Below are 24,284 nucleotides of genomic sequence, written 5' to 3' on the forward strand. Positions count from 1 at the left end.
GCAGGAGTACTAAAAAAGCTTTGAGATGCACAAAGAGGGTTTCTTACCAAAATACAAAAACTATCCTAGTGCTTGAAGACCATCACGAGGAAAAAAAAAACCCAAAACACCCCAACCCCCCCAACAAAAACCTACTGAGCAGCGGCTGTGCCCGCTCAGCCTCAGAGGGAGTGACCCCCGGTGGGCTCTTCCTCACTTCGCTCACCACTTGCGTGTTTCGGGGCACGGCGAACACAGTTCAAAGTCGCTGTGGGAGTGTTTTGCGTGACGGGACCATCGGCCGCCGTGGGCTCACCCCCGCCTCCCGGGCCGTTAAGCCATATTTCTTCTCAGCCGGGAGGCTTTAGCAGCTCGAGGGTGGTGGTTGGGTTTTTTTAACGTGCGTGTGTGCGGTCGGCACCGTCTCCTCCTCACCTGCTCCCTTCCCGGCGCGGGCCCGCAGGCCGCCCCGCCCGCGCCCCCCCGCCGCCTCCGCCGCTGTTGCCGAGAGACCGAGGGCGGCCGCCGCCGCCAGGCGGGCCCCGCCGCCCCGATCCACCGCGGGGAGGACGGCATACGAGGCAGGCACATAACCGTAACACCTCACACACTCGCGGGGGCCGGGACCGGCCCCTCCCGACCGCGCCATGAAGGGAGATGCTGGCGGTAGGTCGGAGGCGTCGGGCGCGGCTGGCTGCGCGGCGCTTGCCTGGGTACACGGTGGGCCCCGGCTCCTCCCCGGCCCCTTCCCCGGCCCCTCGATCGCCGGCGACCGCCGCGGCTTTCCCGGGGACGCGGCGGCTCCCAGGGCGGGGACGGGCCCGGCGAGAGGTCTGGCCGGCTCGGCGCGGGGGCAGGGGCGGTGGCTCCCTCCTCATCGCCCGCCCAACCGTCCTTCCCGCGCGGTGGGAGGGGGCGCTCGGGGCCGGCCCCGGGGCCTGCGGCCGCTGGGCCGTGCCGGGGCGGGCGGGGGCTGCCGCAGGGAGCGGGAGGCTGGCCGCCCGCCGCCAGCCTGCCCCCGCCGCCCCGGGCCCCCTCCACATCCCTCAGTGGGGCGAAAAAGTGCCTCACGTCGTTACTGAGGCAGAGCAGGGCCGTGGGGCGAACAGGCCTCGTCATTTATCATAGGCCGGGAGTGCACTGATTTAATGGGGTGGTTGTGGATGGGACCGAGGCGGGATGGGGTTCGCTGTGGGGAGCTGCTTCCCTGAGGGGAGGTTTTCACCTGGTTTGCAGAGGCTGGTGGCTGTGGGGTTGGGGTGGTTGGAGAGAGTGATGTACCTAGGCCTGAAGTCAGTCTCTTTAACGTGCAGTTTCAGGGGTCTCAGCACTGTTCATTGAGTGGGGAGAGAGGTGCTTAACTTCTTTTTGTTGTTGACATCTTTTTATGTTCGCACTCCCGGTAACGTCAGAGACACGTTTCTAGGAAGGATGGAGGTTTCTGATGGCCTTTATGTGCAGATGTAGCTTTTAAGTCAGCTATGATTTGGTCGGTTACCCATTGCTGCGTTCTGAGTCATTCATAAAGGAAGTATGCACAGTGAGAAAATACTAACTAAATACTATTTGAGTCTTTTGGTTTTGTCTTAAGCATCTTTAATTTCCTGTTTCATTTCATTGTCCCTCTCTCTTTTCATTTCCTTCCACAGCAGCTGCATCCCACCTGCCCTCAAAGTGACCAACAGAGAAAGAATATGTATTAACAATGAACTAAGTTTTGCTGCATAAATCACAATGTTAAGAAACTTTAATGGAGGGAGAAAAAATTTACATTTCTTTGAGCTGGTCTCTCTGGCTGCTAGAAGACTCCAGCTCTCTGCAAGTTCATGCATATACTTTCAGGGACTTTTAGAAACATTTGGGGGATTTTTTGTTTAACCATTTGAGCTCGGTACAGTGTTTTAAAATGAAATTTTAAAGCCATAACAATCAGTATGTCATTTGTGCTTTAGAAATGTAGACCCATAGTCTTTTTGTTTGGTGCATCCATTTTATTTTAATCTGAAATTTGTTCAGTCACAGTTCATTCCCATTTAAGCTATACCTCCTGGAAATACGACTTACTCTGTTTTGACTTATTTCCAGCTTCTGGACATTGCTGGTGCCATGAACACTATGTGGACCCATGTGGTATTCATCCAAACCCAGGTCTTGAGTCACAGAGGTTTCAGGTCTTAAACCTTCACCACGGGAGATGAGAGTAGTATCAAGCTGTGTTGTAGGGAGTAATGGGCTACTGGACCAAGATCTGGAAGAGGTGGGGAGTCTTGGATTTTCATGGATAAGAATGTCTTCTTAAGACATAAGTATCTCATGATGAGATAGAACTGTTACTGGCTTCTGGGGATTTGGGTTTCCTCCCCACCCCCCTAGGTATTTAGGAATTCAGGCAGTTGTAAACAAGATTTTTTAATGTGTTTATGAGTAAAATAGAGGTGTTGCATTCACAAATTATTTTTACTGTGTTACTAATAGAATACTTCCATGGTTGGAAAATAATTTGGATGTCCTGTAGATTTTGAGCATGCAATCTTTTTCGAGGTAAAGAGCAAAGTCAGCCTAATATGGGCATTATGGGTTGAGTCATATTTTATTTCCCTTTCAGTCTTTTTCTGTTCTCCCTTTCTTTACCTCCATAGCCTCTTTTATTTCATTTGAAGTTTCCTGTATCGGTTAAGTACTGATAAATGTCTTGCTTTGGGAGATACCACTACTAGACTATGGTTGCAAATTGTCTTGGTTCTACTAGATAATTTATTTTTCTCTTTCCTTTCTTTATTTTCTGTGATATTTTCTTTTTTTTTTTTTTCCCCACCATGAGGACAATCAAGCTTTGAACCAGATGCTCAAATTTTACAGTCTCCATTGTTGGAGGTTTTCAAGACCAGACTGGAATAACCTGAGTAAACTGCAGTAGCGTGGTCTGACAGCAGAGTTGACCCTGCTTGAGCAGGAGATTGGACTAGGGACCTCCTGAGGTCCTTCTAGACTGAGTTAGCTTATGATTCTATGATCTCAGTTTTCCATTTATATTTTTTCTCCAAAATAAAGCCTTTGGGTTTGGCCTTTTCTTCCTGGGGCATTACATTCAATCATTGTATTTATGAAGATGGTAGTACCATATCAAAGGTTGTGGCTGCAACTTGTAGGAACTGCCCTGAAGCAATGAAAATGAGCGTCACATTTCAATTTGTTTGTTTTAAAGGAAAGATAAGAGGATAAAAAGGAACAGTCCTAATTTTGTTTTCAGGATTTCAAGTTTAAAATATATAGCTGTTAACTGTTTCGGTGGTGATTCTGTAAATGATGGAAAGGGAAGAATTTCGGAAGGGAAGATGATCTAGAATATTCAAATTTCTTAAATAATTATTTTAGCAAAAATTGTAACAATGCTAAAAGAATATAACCACTGTTTATTTTAATTTTTAATGTATTTCAGTTTAAATTATGAAAAGATGTGTATACAAGGTCCTAGGCACACTAACATCTAATTAGTGGTACAACAAAATCCCAGCAACATTAAAATAATCACTTAAGCAGGCATGCTGCCAGCCATCTGCCTACAGAGAAGCTCCTTTCCACCCCTGCATCATTCTGGGAAGGATGCCCTCATCCCTTTAAAACCCTGAAAAATAGATCTGCAGTATTCATAGCAGGTTACTGAGTGTGGGTATTTTAGAGAGGGGACGGGTTGCTCCCTGAATACTCTCAAAGAATGACCTGCTGCTACCTGCCCCCTTACTTTCACAGAGGGCTACAACACAATTTCCACCTGGAGATGAGTAGATCGCAAAAGCAAATCCCAGAACGCTGCTCTTGTATTTTTCCCAGCATGATTCTTACTAAGCACATGCTGCACGTCTTTGGCAGCTATGGGCTCTTAAGGATTTTCATATAGAGTACATTGCAGTAGTCTAATCCTAGGGCAGCAAGTGGTGGGTAGGTGGCCCACAATGAAAGTGAACTTTTGAAGTAATCCAGCTGTTAAACTGTGCTACGTATCCATAAAGGGAATATATTGCCATCAGTATATTCTCTACATATAATTACTGTGCATTCAGCGGCCATCATTACATTTTAGTATTTTATCAACCATTCTGACAGAGTAACGTCTAAGGGTATATTTAAACTGTAGGGCTTGGAAAGCTGTCCTGTTGTCCAGTCATGTTGTCCAATATGTTGGAGGGAGACTGAGGGTGCTCACCACTCTTGTGCCTTGGTTTCCACTGAAAGAAAAAGCTGGTACTTGTACAGGGAAGTAGGCACTTCATGCTCGGATTTGTCCCTTCTTTTGGGATACTTGGGGAGCTGGGACTGTGAAATGTGAGAGTGTACCTGCTCTTTACTAGAGAAGTAGCCTTTGAGTACCTTGATCTCTACTTTGTATGTAAAAGAAGTGGTGTGGTGCAATGTGCCATGGTGTGGTCTAACAGCGCCATTTGAAAAATCATGTTCAGTTGTTTTTTTCTTTTACTCAACCCAATTTCTTTATTGAAAATTGTCAAAAAAGCTAACCAATTCTATTTAAAGTTATGACGTTCATTGTCTGGCTGCATCGTGGCATCATGTATATGCATGCATAGTTTCTTCAAAATTGTATTTTCTGGATGTTAGAAGGCTTATAGTAAAAAGGACTCGTGATGTAACGTTATGTGATGGTAGTGGTAGGCTGTATATCTGGCTCACATGAGATCTGCTTTTTGTACGCAGTGTCATATTTGATTCTGTCTGCTGAGTAGATCTGAATTATTTTGGCTAGGCCTGAGAGGAAGAACTTACATTTAAGAAGTAAATATTGTGTGAGCACTGTCCTTAGCCCATAATAAGACACAGGAGAGGTGTTGGGAGCAAAGAGCTAAAGTCTGGACACCTATCAGTTTTCAGACTAGATGTTCTTACATTGGCAGCCTTAAGCAAGCAATTGTTAAACTTTCCTCAATCCATGAACCCCAGTCTGGTATTTTTGGTCTGGGGTCATGTTAGTGAGTACAAGATGTGACTAGCTGTTCTTTCCTACATGTATCCAAATAATTTGAAAATGTGAATGTAACTGATTTTTAGGATATTTCTTTCAGTATACCTTCTTTGTGAAAAATCCTGTTTGGTTTTAATAAATACTGAAGTTCAGTCAGCTATTAGCAGTATACTATGTTCAAAATAATTAAGAGATCTTTTAGAACATTTTATGAGATGCAATAACAATACCACACAGAGAGAAAAAGTACTGAAATAAGTTTTTCCTTGAAACTAGTTATGAGTTAATAACATCCATAGTGGTGCGTGCCATGTGATTGTATCCATTGGAATGCTGTCTTTACCCTTCTAAAATTAAATATATCTGTACTGCCACGTACATAACTTGCTCACTTCATTTATATAACTTGCTCACTTCAAATATTTTGCTGCATGAAAACAAATACTGCAATGCCGTTCACCTGTACCTGCACCCAGAAGCAGGGATGGAAGAACGTGGGGATGGAGGGAGCTGGCAATAGAGACACAGCGACAATTTGCTAAGAGGGAAAGGAGAAGGCTGTTGAAATGCAAGAATGAGAACTTCCATTTTTCCTATAACCATATAATGCATACTACAGTTAAGAGCCATTTCTTCTTTAAGGTAGACTGTAGTTTGGGGTGGTTTTTAATGTGTAATAGGGAAATGGGGTTTTGTCGTCGTGCTATGTGTATGGGTGTTCACGTCCTCTTCCTCACACTCATTTTAGCTTTCACAGATAGCAAAAGGTTCAAAAATAATTATTCTCTTAGAAGCGTATGTGCCACTTTATGTGTTCCAGCTCCGGGAAAAGTTGGAAGGGGAGTTGGCATTTTCAAAGAAGAGAGAATTGATGTTGAAGAGAGTGCTTGTAGGTGGCCAGCCCTGGGAGGACCTTCAGGCAGTGCTCACATGATCTCAGGTGACATAGTCAATAGGCAGTGAGAAAGAAGTATGTTGAAAGCCAGACATTGCTGATTCCAAGGATTTGTCTGATTTTTAATCTGTCTCCATAAGTCATAGGTAGGAATATCTGCTTTATTCTCCCATTTATTTTTCTGTGAAGTCATTTTTCAAATGCCTTCTTTGTCTACCAGATCATTTATAAGCATGTTTTCCTGACTTTGTGACAGAGAATGCTTGAGCAGATTATGCTGTATACAGTGAGCTTGCTTTATAAATGAGACACAGATTTCTCAGCTTTTGATATTGTGTAGGATCAGCTACTTTTTAAAATTTGTCTTTTGGTTTTTGTAGGAAGTGCAAACTTCCATCAGCAGGAGTGTCTCGTGGTTAGTGTGGATATCACAAACTGGGATTAGACCTTCCTCAGACTTTTTTTTCCTCAAGTGCACAATGGGTCTTAAGTTCACCAACTATTGTGCTAGCATACTTTCAGCAGAAGCTGCAAATTTAGTGGTTGGTGGTGGTTTAGACAGTGTAGTGGTTGCTGAACATACCTGCAAGTTCAGGGAGAGAGAGGAAATGAAAAGGCTGACCAAATGGATCTGAAGGGGCTCAGTGTGTGAGTAATTTTCTATTTAGTTTTCTTCCTTTAATTTGTCTTTGCTTCTAAAAATAGAGGAGAGATTTAAAAGCAAAGACATTACATTCCTCCCTGAGAAGGTTGACACCTGCGCTGTGGATTTTCATTGCCACTGTAAAGAAAATACTCCAAAGAAATGTGAAGTGGATGTAGCCCCAAAACTCCATGATATTTTCCTGTCTCAAAACCTGTCTTTGTCCTGCACCCAATATTTCTTAAAAACTCTGGAGCTAGAAATATATTCTAGAGAATGTATTAAGCCTTTCATGTTAATAACAGGTTGTGATCAAAGAAAGACCTAACGATGTGTGTCGGGATCAAGGCGGGAACTGCAGGGGTGGATTTGTAGTCCAGGTTAGGGAGGACTACAGCCTCCCCATTATCACAGCTTGGTGTGGTACTCGCTGCGTGTCACATGCTGGAAGGAGTTTGTGCACAGCTCCCTTCCTCTTCATCTTTCAGCTCGTTCCTTCTTGCAGAAACAGGTGCAAAAGGGATTGTAGTCCAAGAGTTAAAATTCTTTACACAGACGGCAGAGTCCCGAGGCTGCACTGGGCTTAGTGTTGCTCTACAGTAACAGACACATGTAAAAGCCTGTGTGTTCCCTGGAAAAATAAAAGTAGTGAGAACAACAACAAAAAATTGTATTAAAGCTTGAGAGCAACCATGCTATACTTTGAATAATCTTGTTAAAGACCATTTCCAGAAGATTCTTGGCTTGTCGTCTTTATTTGCATTTTTTGTGAGCATTTCTGCTCACTTCAAGTAGAGGAGTAAACAAACTGGTTCTTATATTCCATAAATGTTTCCTCCCTTCCATTAGATTTATATACATGGCGATTTGTTTATTCAAGGCCACCTCTTAAAAATAAGAATTCTGATCTCTTTATTCACAACATTTAAGTATGTGAACTGAATCCATTATGGACATCTAAAGTTCACGATATTTTCTGTGCCCAGATCAATTAAAAAAAAAGAAAAGAGGCACTGGGTAAAAGGGTGAATGGGAATTTCATTAGAAGGATATGGCTAATCTTCCTACCCATCAGATGTATAAATAAGCAATACTGAGAAAAGCATAAAACAACAGAGCCTCTCTAATAGCCAGTTGATAATTATCTACTTTCTTCCCCAAATGGACATAGCTTGTTATTTAGAATGGCATTTATTTAAAAAAAAATAAAAATCTGTAGTGGCTTGTCAGTGTTTCATATCCTGAGCCTTTTCTCATAATTATTGATTGTACTTATCTTATTGATTCTCTATTTATTGGTACGTATTTTCTTAAGAGTTTACTAGGAGCACTGTCATAGCCATTACCAGAAATGGTAAACATAAAATTATTATTTTGTTAATTCACTGATTTGCTTTTGAGTAACAGTTGCCAAAGGAACACATTTGCAAGAAACATTTTAGAAGGTGTCTGTCTTTTTTTCCTAAGGTCTTGAGAAACGCAGCTCCCAAGACATTGCAGTAAACTTCTTATCACTGTGCTAAATGTAGCCATTTTAAGGCTTCATGACCTCAAAAAGTACACCAACATCTCTGAGGCTTCAAGCATTTCTAGTTATGCTTTGGTCCAAGTAGAGAAAATAGGTCAATACATTAGGCTTAGAAATAAATAGGAAAAAGCAGAAAAAATTGCTAAAGAGGAAGTAATGAATTCAGTTATGAGAAAGAAGTCAGAGCATGAAGCTTGAGCATGAAGATTAAAAGAACATACAACTTGTACGAATATTATTTCAGTCTTCATTTGTTAGAGAAAGACTATTAATTTATAAAGTTAATTTTAAAATATTTGCATATTTTTAGTGACAGCTTACCTGTTTTGCTTGTACTAAGGTTGCTGTAACTGACCTTCCAACACAAATAAAGGTGTCAGAAGTTGTCCCTTATTTTGTGCCTTTATATAATTTCTGTTTATTTAAAAAAATCAATTATTGCATAATGCCAGCTCCTCCAGCTGGGAGCATCAGTCCAAGACCTCAACCCTGTTGTTCTATGGCCTATACAAAGATAGACCAATGGTTCAGACTTGGTTTTTAAATATTAGACAGGAGATATGAGATAGGTGCATATAGGCAGGAAAACACAAGGTTGTGCTGATGGCACAATCCAGAGTTTTAGTTTACTGACAGATACAAAAGAGGGTACTGAAAAAACTTTGTAGAAGCTTGCAGGAAGCTCATGTATGGAGCTTGTCATGTATGGAGAGACACCATAGGAGAAACCACAAAAGCACTCTTCTGAAAATGTAGCAAGGGAATTACAGAGACAGGAGCTGACCTCTTGAATCTGAAGGAGAGAAAATAGAATAGGAGTAGACTCTGAGGGACCTGGAAGAAGATGAGTAGGTTACGTTTGCCATAACAGCTGAAAGAAGACAGGCAAGGATGCATAGGTGCATAGGGTTTGGACATGAAGCAGCAGCCTGTGTGGTTGAAAAGACCAGCTGAGACCAAGCACATGGGTACTTCTGCAGTCCTGAGCCCACTGTTTTCTGCAGCTAATTGAGGACAGTGTCTCTTGCAGTCATGTTGCAGTCATCATTGTGATACTTGGGCCTGTAATTACCAGGGCCTGTAGTGACAGGACAAGGGGGCAACAGTTTTAAACTGAAAGAGAGAAGATTTAGGTTGGACATAAGGAAGAAATTCTTTACTGCTAGGGTGGTGAGACACTGGAACAGGCTCCCCAGAGAAGCTGTGAATGCCCCATCACTGAAAGTGTTCAAGGTCAGGTTGGACAGGGCTTTGAGCAACCTGGTCTAGTGAAAGATGTCCCTGCCCATGGCAGGGGAGTTGGATGAGGTGATCTTTAAAGGTCCCTTCCAACCCAAACCATTCTATGATTCTATTTTATACTAGTTTCGACAAACTTTTGAAAAGTGTATTGTCACCTACAAACCACACTTGGTCCAGAGTAAAGGTCCAGAACAAGGTGGCAAGATCTTGCTTTCTCCTTCCCCCTCACTTTCCTGAAAAAAATTCCCTAAGGGATTGTATTTCATTAACAACAGAATTTTATTTCATGGGCAGACTGTTCCTCCTTGGGAGAGTGTATCTTCTTCATCTCTTTGGATTTATTTAGACTCTGGGATCCACGAACTGTGTCTGCAGGAAAGTCAGTAATGAGATCTAACCCACCTTTCTGCTCCTGTGGTATGTCAGCGGACACATCGGATGTCAGTTGTGGCTCACATCGCTGAGCATACAGAAGGCTCAGGCAGTGCCACCCACACAGGAATGTCCAGACTCGGCCTGACCTTGTGGAAACAACACATTTTCCTCAGTGCTTCCATGTGCCAACACAAGCCCCAGAGATAGCCAGCTGTCTGGCTGTTGGATAGATAATTGCTAACATAAAAAACAAGTATTAGAAAAATATATGTTAATAGTAGTATATAGCAAAAAGGCTCTTCTGATTTCAGTAAAGAACATTAACATCTGTTGGCTGCTTAACATTGCCTGTTTGCCTTTGGCATGTTGGGCTTTATCCTAGCCTAGTGTAATAAATTGAAATGTCACTACTAAATTAAATAGCTCCAGGTCAAATCCATCCAATGATTACTCTGGGTTTAAGTTCACAGCAATAGCATTCTTTGCATATTGGTACAAATTTTCTGCCAGCGTTGCTAAGTTTCTGGTAATTGTTTGCGTGGCATACCTTTATGTAAATTTTTGTAAACTAACGAAAGTCATGTCAGTGATTTATGTAGGCAAAGCTTTTTGATAAAATGAAGATCCTGTTAATCAGTAAGTACAAAAGCAGTTTGCGTGAAAACAAGATGCTTTAGGTTATTTATAAAACTGTTCAAAATGCATTATAAAATGGTTTTAGTGAATTAATGTCTTCTCTTTTTTTCTCCCCAAGGAGGTTTCATGATTATAGATTACAAAAGTTAACTTCAGGATGCTAAAAAGGAAACAAAGTTCAAGGGTGGAAGCCCAGCCAGTTACAGATTTCGGTCCCGATGAATCTTTGTCAGACAATGCAGATATTCTGTGGATTAACAAACCAGTAGGTATCTCTTTCTGTAGTTACTAATTTTAAGTTAAATTTAACTTGTATTGTTGAAATACGACTTCCACAAAAGATTCTGAAGTAGATATTTGTCAGAAACAAGTATTGAGCTATAGTTGCTAATCTACCAGTTAATTTTTTGCAAAAAATCCAAAACTAAATAAAAAGGTTTCTTTTGGTTGTTGCAGACTGATGGGGATGATCAAGCAGTGTTTGCCAACCAGTTCATCTCCTGATTGTTTTTCTTAAACAGCCGTCCTTTCAATGTCTCTGATTCCTAACATGTTTATTGAAATTAGAAGTTCATAAAATGAGCTTTTGAAAAGGATGTTAAAAGGAGCATTTCATTGCTAAAGTGGTAGCCAGCAGTTGGCACTTTTGACTTTCAAGTCTTTCCTTTTACATCCCTTATGAATATAAAAGTGTATTTTGGCTGGTTATTTTGAAGTACAGCTCACATTTTTCTGGTATTATTTAACCTACAACCTGCCCTAAGAAATAGATAGGTGTAAAAGTGTCTGGCTCCTTGAAACTGGGGAAAGCTTCATTGGGAGTGGAGTTATTAATAGAATGTGCAGTATTAAGAAAATGCCTTTACCATGTAAATACAGTTATAATGATTAAATTATTTATTCAGCGGTCAGTGTGCATCCGGGATTCCTGTATTTTGAATGATTCATGTTTTTGCAGAGAAGACATTTTCGCATCTCTCTTACAGTAGTGTATAAATTTTTACTTTGTAAAAGCAGAAAGTAAAATATTCTGAAATAATACACGTTGTTGGCATTACATTCATTTAATGGAACTATCATCTTATTTGCGATATGGATGCCAGATCCCCTCAGCTTTGCTGCTGAGTTTTAACACCTAAATCATTTACAAGACAACATCCATATATTAATTCATGCTAAATAATCTTAAGTAGAATGTTTGTATTGACTGCTGTAATAAGCTCAAAATGTCATTGCAGAAATATATGCTGGGTTATTTACCTGTGTTTCTCAGCACACAGTACACGTTTTTTTGATGGAATAATTTTTTTCTTGTCACGCTGATGGACTAGTTGTATATTGCTTAGCATGTATAATACTGAAATTTTACTGTGGCAGAGAACATTTTTTATATCAGCCACACTTTAATATTAATGTTAAATTTTTCAGTTGAAACAAGGTTTGAAACAAAGTGGGTGTTAAAGGGACATGAGATCGTTCATCAGGTATCTTCCACTTCCAAATTATTAATTTGGGCTCAGAGTATGCAAATGTTAGATCTGTTCAGTTCAGGTCAAATATCATTACACTTAGGTGAGCATACAGTGAGTCTTAAATTAGGTGAGTGTTTTTAAATCTTCTTGATATCAAAAGGTCTGAGGTGGTGTAAATGAGTGTAAAATTTTTCCCCAGATGAAAAATTGTTGTAAATGCACTTCAGTGTTTTTTGTTTGGAGAATTTTTTTCTTGCTGAAGTGTCTTTTTCTTCTTCTTGTTCTGATACGTACGACCTTACCAACTCTGATTCATTACACTTGTCTGGCTTCAAGACGTTTCAATGGTGTTTTGATTTAAAAGAAAAAAAATCCAACCTTAAACCCCTGTATTGATACATTCTGCTTTTTCATTAGACCTCCCACTGTGACTGGCACTGAATATCAGCCTTATTAATAATGATTGTAGTGGGACTGAGACCTGAGTATTCATAGAAATGAACTGTTCTCTTATAGCAACAAAACTTGTTTGGAACAAAAGTCAATCCTGATGTTAAGAAGTAGCTTTCTGTGACATAGTCTCTTTTATATTTATTGTTTTCATAAATGGAAGAATGTTTTTAATCCCTGTGCTTCTCACTTAATTTTTGGAATTCTAAACTGATTTAAAAATCAGTTCATCTAAATGTGGAACTAAAATTTTCCACAGATATTTTCATTTAATGTATTCACCCAATTTATAACATCAACTAATTCCACTTATTGTCTGCACATAAATGTGACAAGTTGTCATTTGAAAAGAAATTGGATTACAAAAGCTGCAAAGTAGAAATGATAGAATACTAATTCTCAGTTTCCTGGCTCTTAATTCTTGGTTTCTGAATTATACAACCTCCCAAATTAACTAATAAAATTATATATGTGTATATATACATATACACATGTATATGTGTATACCTATGTGTATATATATATAAATAAAATAAAGTCAGGAGTGCTTATTTTTGGATGAAGACCTTTAATATGTGGATCATGATGTAAAAGAAAAACGCAAATGTGCATTTACAAAAAGTGCCAGTACAAGTTATGGAGGCTAAATATTTGAGGTTCTTTTGAACATCAAAACAATCTCGCAATGTCTTGGTTTTTTTTTTCAGTGGGTACACTCTTTACTACGAATTTGTGCCATCATCAGTGTTATTTCTGTTTGTATGAACACTCCAAAGACCTTCGAGCATTATCCTCCTCTCCAATATGTGACATTTGCTCTTGATACTCTATTGATGTTTCTTTACACTGCAGAGATGATAGCAAAAATGCATATCCGTGGGATAGTTAAGGTAAGCATTTAAACAGTATTCTACATGTGCTTAAGAAAGTAATCTGAATATATGCTGGTGACATTTAATCTTTGTTTTTTAACTTCTCAGCTCCTTTTGCTGTGATTGTGTTTAACTGCAGGCAACACCATGGCATATAAACTGAAAAGACAGATTGACAAAGATGCAGCTTTACTGCATATTTAATCCCCCCCAAATATAATACCAACATTAATAATAATGGTTTCCTACTAAGAAATAGACAGTTGCATTGTATTAATTTAAAGAATGAAAGGAAAAATAAGCTACATAGACATTAGCAAGAGTATTTTGTAAATGTCTAGGATCCATATACGGACTTAGAACTTTGATTTTCATTTCAGAAGGCTGGATGTGTTTTGTTGTGGTTACTTTGTTTTAATAAGAACATATGTCTTACTGTGAGCTAAATGAGAAAGTTATCTTGCTTTACTGAATTTTTTCCTTAATGTAATGCATGTTGGTAAACAAATGCTTCTGTTATCATATGTTTACTGTTGTGGCTTGACTAATTTGTATAAGTTGATACCATATTGGAGAATGTAAAACTGCAGACTTTTTCGGTAGTCATTATTTTGTAGCATTATTTTACTGATTGTTTCCAGTCTTCTGTAAAGGTACAAATTCAGCTTACATGTAGAAAATCCATCTGCAGGCCTTATTTGACAATACAATTATGTCACTATTGCACAGAATAGATAATCAGTGTGTTATCCTCCCGTTTCACTCCTGAAAGGTCTGGTGACTCCAGAGACATCTGAGGTTGTACTTAGCTCTTCAGTTTGTTCTGAGTTTGCAGATAGCATTTTTTGTTCACTGCCAAACTAAGCTATTAAGTCATCATACTTAATAGATATTGATAGCAAAAGTTCAAGTATCATTAATATTGATATTTAGAAAACTACTGAAATAAGATGATTCTGGGAAAATCCTTGTGTGTTGCGTAACGCCAAAGTAATCCTTTGTGAAGTGCCATTTCTGGATGGTACCTGTACTCTGTTATTCAGAGATGTCCATTAAGCAGGGGAGTATGAGGGCAAAGGATCATGAACAGGGAATTAGTGACCAGTGTGCACATTTGAACAGAGTGGGAGTAACAAGTTACTATTACAGCCAGTACAGACTTTGCAAATAAATGGGCACAAAGATATTAGAGCAGAGGGTTGGCCAACAGTGTGACTTTTGTACAAAGCTTGATTTCTCAACCTTTGTGTATGGAAATACCAGCTTCACTCACAGTCAACACTTAGGGGCTATGAATAATACGTTGCTGCATATTCTAATGTCTTTCACTGTGTTGTTTAAATTTGTGGGTTTGTAGATATAGAATAGAATAGAATAGAATAGAATAGAATAGAATAGAATAGAATAGAATAGAATAGAATAGAATAGGTGGAAGGGACAGTTGGAAGGGACCTGCACCGATCATCTAGTCCAGCTGCCTGACCACTTCAGGGCTGACCAAAAGCTAAAGCATGTTCTTAAGGGCATTGTCCAAATGCCTTTTAAACACTGACAGGCTTGGGGCATCGACCACCCTTCTAGGAAGCCTGTTCCAGTGTTTGACCACCCTCTTGATAAAGAAATGCTTCCTAATGTCAAGTCTAAACCTCCCCTGGTGCAGCTTTGAACCATTCCCGTGCTTCTTATCACTGGATGCCGGGGAGAAGAGATCAGTGCCTCCCTCTCCACTTCCCCTCCTCAGAAGGCTGTAGAGAGCAATGCGGTCACCCCTCAGCCTCCTTTTCTCCAAACTAGAAAAACCCAGAGTCCTTAGCCGCTCCTCATAGGATGAACTTATCTTTGATCGTCATATTATGAACTTGTCTTTGAAGCTCGTCAGATGAGTCTGTCCACACAGAATGAATAGCTGTCTGGAGTTGGTTCCATTGCCTTGATTCATGTTATACATGTATAGATGACAACAGCACAGATTATTTCATTTGCACACTGACATTTTATTCTTTGTTTATTAGATAAAAATACAGTAGAAAAATACAGTAGAAATTAGACATAACCACTGTTACGCAAGTAGAAAATGGCTGCATTTATTGTTATTTTAACAACTGAGGATTTGCTTACAGCTTAATGTCTTGTAGCATTCATCAGTGAATGTAGTTACACTGAAAGGAAGTGCCTTCTTTGGCGCTATTCATGGAGTCATAGAATAACTTAGATTGGAAGGGACCTCCAGAGATCATTTAGTCTGACCTGCTGCCCAAAGCAGGTCTAGTTAGATGAAGTTGGGTTGTCCCAGTAGTAGAAGTTGGCTTGGGTTGTCCAGGTGAATCTCAGACTCCTCCAAGGATGAAGATTCCACAAGCTTTCTAGACAGCCTGTTCCAGTGCTTGACCAACCTCATGCAAAAAATTTTCCATGTTCCAGCTTGTGTCCCTTGTATCTTATCTTACCACTGTGCACTTCCAAGAAGAGTTTGGCTCCATTTTCTCTGTATCCTCTGATTAGGTAGTTGTAGACAGCAACAAGGTCTCCCCTTTGCCTTCTCTGCTGAAGGCTGAACAGACCCATGTCTCTCACTCTGTCCTCCTACGTCATGCGCTCCAGCTCTCTGACCTTTTTGGTCACTCCTCTGCTCACTCCATTGTGTCTATGTCCTTCTTGTACTGGGGAGCCCAGAACTGCACTCAGCTCAAAATCAGGCTTGTGGATGTGGTCTCACCATTGCTGAATAAAGGGGAAGGATGGCTTCACTGAACCTGGTGGCTACACACTATTCATGTGTATAAGAGAGAACTGTAGGAAAAGGATACAGGCTTGTGTCATGTATAGCAACTTTCGTAAAACTGTGTTAGAACTGGATTGGCCTTTTTTTCAGCTGTTAAATCAGAGCTTTTTGAATATGTTATCAAATTGTTTCTTTGAATGCTAAATCAATGAATAATCCTTTTTTAGTGAACTATTTGACTTACTCTTTGGATTATTGATTCTAGGGAAAATACTCATTAAATATTATAACTCTACCAAGAACATAATGATCCACGGGCTTCCAAAGATAGTGGCAATCAAAGTAAAATAAGGCACTGTTTAGAAACCTATTAGCACCTATTAAAGATTGTGTATGAAACGTCTTTGTATAAGGAAATTTGTTTATGAACTATAGTCCTAATTTAAATGCATTCAAGACTTTTAGTGAATTTAGGATCAATGAATGTGGTTTAACCATATCAATGAATCAATGAATGTGAATGAACCATATGGTTCTACTGAACTTTACCATAAATCAGTATTTCTGTAAAGGCCTTAGGAATTGAAATGCTAATAAACTTTTGAACCATGGTTAATGCAAAATTTTAGTCCAGCGAGAACCTAATTTATGGAGAAGGTGGGCACCATCTACTTAAGTCCCAATTAATAACAATGTAAGTATAGCTGAGCTACAAGATTTTGAAAATGTTAAGTCATGTCTAATTAACACCTTCTGAGGACAAATGAGAAATTTACTTCCTTTGGTTCCCAGTGGTTTTTAGAAAAGGAAAGTAGTTTTTGAAAATCCTAACCTTTTGTCTGTAAAAAGTTTCCCTTTTCCCTGTGTAAACTAAGTGACAAAATAAAGTGATACATCCATCCAAGTGTTTTGTTACCCCAGAAGGAAAGTTAAATTGAAATGTTGCTGTGACATTGTGCCTTTTATTACTCATGTCTCCTTCTGAATAATTGTTGCTGTGCTAGTAAAATCTATTCAAAATTTGGGCTGCCTATGCCTTGTGAGTATTGGTTGTTGCTTGTTCCATTTGTGCAGACAATCGATACAGAGGACTCTTTGAATTACAAGGGCACTGCTCATATGGATATCCACCACCTACAAAAAAAATAGACACTGACATGTTTAGACAAGGAGCACAAAATACAAATATTAAAGAAACCAGAAGATGACAGTGTAGGATATATCTACTACAGGGTCTGAGATCCTTTTGTTTTCAAAACAGTATATTAATATTCCTTATTATTGCTATCATACACTGTTTGCTTCTAATAGGTGTTATGATAGATTGACTCCTCTGGAAGAATTGAAATGGGTATAAATGTGCAGTGTTACCAATCATATTCGGTATGTAGGCACTACCTGGGAAGGAAGTACTGAAAGGCTTGTGATATGATAATCGTATTACAGTTTTTGCTATTACAGACTATTGTTACTTGTCATGAACAAATGAACTAATGCTAATAATATGTCTGTCTTTACCTTGAAACTCACCTCTGAAAAATGAAATACAGGCTATAATTTCTTACTGATTGAGGTCTTTTTAAATACACAATTCTAGGACAGTCTGCCTAATGTTGGCTGGCTGCATTGTATAAAATGTATGTACAAACAGTAAGACAACTTGTAATGGTTTATGAAGTTTAATATAAGAGAGAAACAGAGAATTAGACCAAGTCAGTTTGTTTCTTATGATATATTTTTATGCTTGTATTCTAAAATATGTTCTAAATTGAAGAATGATGGCCTGTGATACAGCTCACTGTGAAATAATAGAGTAGCTCAGGAAAATACTGTGTACACAGTATTAAATCTATTTCAAATAGGTGAAGACAGTAAATATATAATATCCCTGACTAGATAATAACTTTCAGGAATACTACCTGGCCTCCAACTGATTAGTTTGATGACATGAAAAGTTCGGTGTTAATTACTTCATCACGCCAGTTATTCAAGTAGTTACAAGAGAAACTGTTGTGGCTTACTATTTTGATTGATGTTTGACCTATTAGGTTTTTATGAGCAAATAATTTTGAATATGGATTTCAGTCATGAAAATATGCTAAGTACATTATTAATAAAATACTGTTTTTAAAAAGTATTGCATTCCTAGATATGCAAGTTTTCATAGTTACATATTTTTTCTGCAACCATTCTATGTAGATCATGCATTTTAATGATTTCAAAGCATTGCAAATTCTGTTGTCTGAGTAGCACATGAATTAATGGATTATGTGACTTAGCCACGTCAATATTTTTGTAGGAATAGCTTATGAAGCATGTTTGCAGATGTCTATTAAGTTGTGTTACAGACACATCTTAAAAAGACCTAATATTTTAGAAATTAAAAATTCTGATTCTTTAAAAGTCCTTGAAAAAAATTAAGAAGTAGTAAATATCACAGACTTTCTACACATTAAAAAAGTTGTGGACTGTGTAAAATAAAAAGGCCATTTTAATAAAATGGTGAATGAGGTTCTTTTAGTGTTACCACATACACTATTTCTATGTCTTAGACCTAGAAACATCAAATATAAAGTACAGCTCTACTTCAGGGGTGATTGAAGGTAAGAATTAAGGCCAGGAGACCTCTTGACTTTGACTTGTTAGAACATCAAAACATGGTATGTGGGGAAAGGCTGCGTGTTGACACAATTTTTCATGAGATTTAATGACACCAGAATAGTGTGGATTTTAGGAATAGGAATGTTTTAATTGAATGAAATCAAATTTCTATTTTTAATTATTTTTTAGAATAGAGCATGAACAATAGCCATCACTGTCATGGACTTAGAAGTCTCCCAGTCCTACTGTAATGTCCAATCTCATCATTCAGTTCAGTGAATAATTCAGGGGTGTTTCAAGAGATTACTTAATTTTGGTTTTTATTCTCTCATGTAAGATGGAAATGCATTAGCTCAGAGCATCTTCATGGTGTAATGTTTTCCCCAGCTATACTTAGGTATGTCTGCTTGGCAGATACACGCTCAATCATAGTATCCTGAAACACAAAGCTCCACTGGTACCAGGGTGGCTGGAAAACACAACGTAGTATCAGTGATTTAGCAGAAGTCACGGATCTCTTATATGTTGGTACAGTGAACAGTGATGGGTTTGCTATCAACTAGCCTCTCACAGAATATGTTTACTTCTTTGGCAACCACTTTTTTATGCTCTAAGTAATATTTTATTAGGTCAGAAATACTCTGTGTTACTTGGAGTTTATCAGGAAACATATAATAAGGTGATTGCCAGAATACCTAGAGTATGAAGATTTGCAGACATAGGCAAAGTCTAGGTAAGTAACTAACCTCTGATTCATTGGGATCATAAAACTGGAACTTCCACATTTAGTTGGAAGTTATCTTTATTTTACTGCCTGATACTGGTGATTTATGGTTGTATAAAGAATCTGAAGGTTTAACGTTGTATGCAACCATAATATACTTCTTTGGTTTTGTGAGTGAAGTTACAGCCTTCTAAGAAATAAATGCAATTTCGGCCACCATAGTACCACACCATGTAGCAATGTATAAAATGTAATAAATTTAGTGCAATAGTAAAAGTTACTGAATTCAATTTGGCATTGGTATTTTCATGATCTCTTCAGTTCAAAATTCCACTTTCTTCAATTGATCCTAGATTTGTTTACATGATCTTTAGTTCCCAGAATGTATATAGAGTTCAGTGACTCTTTGGTTCTGATTTCTTTCATGTCTCGGGCTCCTTGGTCAGAAAGAGGTCTGCTATAATCAGCTGCATCAAGGAAGTATTAAGTCTGTTTAAATGAAAGCAGAACGATCTCCTTCACTGTATCTTGAATAAGATTTAAACTGGTCTCCCAATTACATGCAGTTTATGTCTACTGCATAACTTAGTGATTGATTGGCAGGCTTCTGAGAGCACCATGAATTAACTAATGTTTGTGTCTGTTGAAATAGTTCATGAGTCAGCTTGTAACCTAACTGACAAGACTCACAGTCCCTCAGAATCAAAGCTCACATTTACATGCCCACTTGTATGTCACTTAACATGACTGTATGTGCTTTACATAGGTCTGTTCATTGATTCAGGGAAAGTTCAGAGCCTAACCTGTGACGGAAGAACTTTGTATTTCTTTTAATCAGTGTGATGCAAAAATTACTTTCTGCTTTCTAATAAGGTGTCTTCTGAAGGTCTTCTCACATCGGTATGAGCAAGGTAAGGATACCTTACTTTGAAGGTATCTTATCTTTATTAAAAATTTTTAGTTTCAGCCTTTGTATTAGGAGATGGAATGAGGAGATAGAGAAATATTCCAGGTAAATTGCTTGTACTAGATACAATTGCACTGGTGGCATTATATATAATAAAATAACCAAAAAGGAAAATGTGCCAAAATCTGAGAAACTTTCAGGAAACTGTGTCCATGATATGAAAGAATTCACATTCACTACAACAAAAAGGAACCAAGTAACAGATGTCTCAGGTGAAAATTCAGCCTTTAGGGAATGAGAGATGAATGGATATCATTTCACTCCATGGACACTGTGAGGGTATGTGAAATTATCTTCATTATACCACATCCTCATTGCGGCTTCTAATCACAGTCATGATGGTATTAGAAAACCTACATTGAAATCATGTTGTGAAAACGAGGCATGGTTTATCGTGTTTCTCTGTTAGAAGAGTAACACTGTAAAATAAAAAGTGTGAGAGTTCTCTCTCCTGTCTGTTAAAAAAGCCTAGCTGACACTTATTTTAGTATCATCATGCTGAAAATTAGAAATTTTTTTATATAGCACAAGTAGCGCACTGAATTTAATAGAAATGTCTTTCTTTTCACTGTGCAGTTGTGACACATGTCAGCTAACAAAGATTATAGAAAGTCAGAAGTAATGGTCCTTGACATTTCCCCCATTGTTAAATCAATTACATTCACAGCAAAACTTTTGTACTAACTGAAGTAGTTGCGAGTGAATTTGTCAGACTTTATTTCAGTAGCACTGAGCGCTATTCACTGACTTCAGTACTCCTGCAAGAGGCTGAAGTGAGTGGTTGCACCATTAGCTTTCAGCACTCTCTTGGTGAATTCATGCAGGAACTGAAACAAAGCTTAATCTTCTACCAATGCAGTCACAGAGAGATGGGAGCCATTTCCTTTGCTTCTGTCCAGTACTAAAGGCCAGTTAACTGAAATCAGTGGCTTTCAGTATGTCAGGTGTTCCCAGGCAGCGTTAGCCCTGTGCAGAGAGCACATTTTCCTCGTCGTTTTTCTGATAGGTGCTTTGGTTGCTGTAGTTGCTATCTCTCTGCTCAAGAGGAGAGAATTGAGGATGGAGCAGGCTGGAGACTTACCTGAGCCATATAGGCTTAACTCTCTACACTCAGTTCTCTGCCAATATAGGGAATTTTCCACCTGTAGTGCAGGTGATGTGAGGTGCAGACAGGATTTTTATGCTGTAATGAAATACTCTGATTGCTGTCATCTAAACTGGGGTCTGCAACGGTTTCCAGTGGCAGCTGATGTCTGTTTGCGTATTCTGACACGTTTTTATCTTTGCTTGCATCAAGTAGATATTTGGGCTTAAAACAGAAACACTTTTAGTAGGATTCATCAGTGCTAATTTGAGGGTCTGCAATTGTCTGTAATTAGTTGTTTGTGTATAAAGTAAGCTCTTCCAAAAGGTAATTTATCTGGGTTGTTTTTCTCCATTGACTGAAAGGGAAGCTTAAAGTACCTAGGCTGACACCTAGCCTTTAGGTATCTCACAGTCAGCGATTACTCTAACTCATTATTATAGATTTGTTGTCAATGGACAGGTGGGCACTACAGAAAGCATACAGACGACTGGATGCCAGCTTCTTCTTTAACACTTATGGCATTAACTCATTTATGCTTAAATGAGTTTCTTCCATAATCATCCTAATTCAGAAATTTGTCTTGAGTTATGGATGACAGAACTGTTGTTTACTGTACCTTATTACAAGTATCTGTTTTGCCTTCTTTTCAGTACCTTTAATATTAAACATTCCACCTTCATTTAACAAGAATGGAAAAATTACAAAATGAGTTTAACCCTTCTGATAAATGATGGAAATATTAATTGAATTGCGGTGAAACACAGTCAGCTGGCTCACCAGCTTTTAGTAACTTTGTCAAGGGAGTTTCTGCTGCATTACAGACTGAAAACAGAAGATGGAAATTCTGAAGTTACTGCACTTTATGACTTTAGATATGCTGTATACCCCATGGCATATAAATGAGTTAAGGATCAGGAAGTTGTGTTGCTTTCAAAGGTCAGGCAGTAAAACAGAATATGTGGCTCCTATCATCCCATGTCAGCATGCTCTGATGTGCTCGTGATGCCTGGTGGTGAAAGCTCAGTCTCTGGGTGTGCAAGTCACAAACAGGAGCGAGAACCTCAACCTGGAGGGCAGGGAATAACCAGTGGAATCAGTGGCAAGGAGGAGAAAATGACGAGATGCTTTGATTAAACAGGGTGTAATTATGTGGAGGGAAAAAATGGAAAACTACTTACCTGTGGCAGTAAAAGGCTCACAGAGCAAACATGAAAAAGACTCAGTTGGTTTAAGATTTTAATTTCCCCTTTGAATCTACTTCTTGGGATTATAAAGTGAAAATTATTTGTACGTATGACAAATTATTTTACATATCTATAGTAAAAAAATAGAATTCCGTACTATGTATAATGCTGTTGGAAACTTAGATGTGTAGTGCAGGTCCCATGCTATTCTGTGTTGGCAAAATGTGTATTATTTCAAATTGTCTTAAATTTTAACTTAAAAAATACTGGAGTGTGTTCGTGTTGGCAGCTGTGATTGTTAGTTTTAAGTATTATTTCATAGCAAACAGTATTGATATCCATTATTTGAATAAGACATTCAGTCTACAAAAGTTGAGTCTTCTGTCTCACCTTTTTCCTGTGTTTGTCTGTTGCTGTTTTGCTAAGATGTCCATCACAAGGACATCTGGTCCCAGCCTACTGGGATCCTGTTGCTAGTGAAATGCTCCAATGCTGTTTCCAGTCACAGGAAATTAAAAAAATTAAAACTGATTATCGTGAGGAAAACAAATACGAAGTTGCCTGCAGCATGCTGCTAGTTGGGTGTTACTGCCTGTGGGCCAGGGAAGGTTAGAGACCGTGGCACTGGAATATACGCACCTGTTTCTATGGTTACTTGTGCCTGCTTTTGTTGGAGTGTTTATTACAGGAAAGTAATGACTCATATTACACAGTGGGGCCTTTTGCACCATTTTTGCATTAGAGTATTAGAAAATCAAAGGCATTTAAATTACTTAGTGAAGTTACATAGGCAGTATTTCTAGAATAAAAAAGGTAATTTTTCTAACCAGTCAATGGGTCATAGAAGTTTTTAATGAGAAATTATTTTTGGGCATGGATTGCAGTATGTGTCCATATAATACTTAGTGACTTACCGTGGTGATCAAAATTGAACCTTAAAGTTGCTAAGAAAAAATATACAACATACTGACTTTCATAATGTATTTAGAAATTGCTCTTTCAATATACAGACAAATTAGATGAACAAAACTTTACTTTTCAGTAATGTTAATTTTTCCCGTTCTAATACTACTTTCACGGATTACTTTACTGTTTTTCTTCATGAAAGTAGCTATTATCAAGGGATATTTTTAATGCATCGCTTCATGTCAGGGTAAAATGACACATATACTGGGATAGTGAAGTCAACGTATTGGATAACATGTTATGTATTCAGGTAGGAGGGGAGGAAACTTCATCCCTAATTTGCCTTTCTGTGTTGAAACTTGCACTTTCAGGGAAGTCTGAGAAAATTGAACAATATCTTTTTAGTTTAGTTTAGTTTATGCCCATGTTGTCTTCTCTCTTAATTTGAGAGAATAAAACAAGACATGAAGATGAAAAAATCTTAATGACATCCAAATCCCTGTGGAAGGGAATAAGAACATTTCTGTGCAGCTGTATTTTCATGAAAATGACAAAATTTGTGTGGGATTTTTAAGGCAGTAAGCTGAATGTAAAATTTCATTTCAGAGTATTGTGTTCACCACCACTAATATAAATATTGCTTTCTTACAGCTATACTAAGATTGTTGTTTCAGTAAACTTTCCCTGGTCTCTGTAGTATGAAATGGATTCTCCAGCTTTTAATAATGCTAATTACTAAATAATAAAATCCTCTTTCTGAAAAGTGCCTTCTTCTTATCTGTTCCAACTTTCATCATTGTGGCTTTTTTCTGTTGAAGGAGAGCTGTGAATTGTGATCATAAATCTGAGTTTTGTGATGTTAGATGAGACTGACTGCCTATCAAATCTCCCTATTCAATCTCCAGGCAATATTTGATGCTTCAGAGTGAAAGCTTTCACCTTGAAACATTTGGATCCAAATCTGCCCATTGCATCCACCATAAACATCAGAGCTGGGGGAGGGCAGAATACTGCTGGATGAAGCAC

The 24,284-nt window shown here is 38.6% G+C and overlaps 1 protein-coding gene across 5 annotated transcripts in view; it reads left to right on the forward strand.

Annotated features, from left to right (window-relative positions):
* The first annotated feature begins 478 nt into the window (after positions 1-478).
* The window catches only part of NALCN (sodium leak channel, non-selective), a 256,166-nt gene continuing 232,360 nt past the window's right edge, over positions 479-24,284 (forward strand). For 4 of the 5 annotated variants that reach the window (XM_072849927.1, XM_072849929.1, XM_072849930.1 and 1 more), the window contains exons 1-3: positions 479-645; positions 10,392-10,538; positions 12,903-13,085. In XM_072849927.1, the coding sequence (XP_072706028.1) occupies positions 10,431-10,538; positions 12,903-13,085 (291 nt within the window). In that variant the 5' untranslated portion in view covers positions 479-645; positions 10,392-10,430. Of the gene's footprint in view, positions 646-5,820; positions 5,895-10,391; positions 10,539-12,902; positions 13,086-24,284 lie in introns of those variants that run through there. The other variant, XM_072849928.1, reaches the window with a different exon arrangement.

This window comes from Ciconia boyciana, chromosome 1 (genome assembly GCF_034638445.1).
Source record: "Ciconia boyciana chromosome 1, ASM3463844v1, whole genome shotgun sequence".
In the NCBI taxonomy this organism is placed as follows: Eukaryota; Metazoa; Chordata; class Aves; order Ciconiiformes; family Ciconiidae; genus Ciconia; species Ciconia boyciana.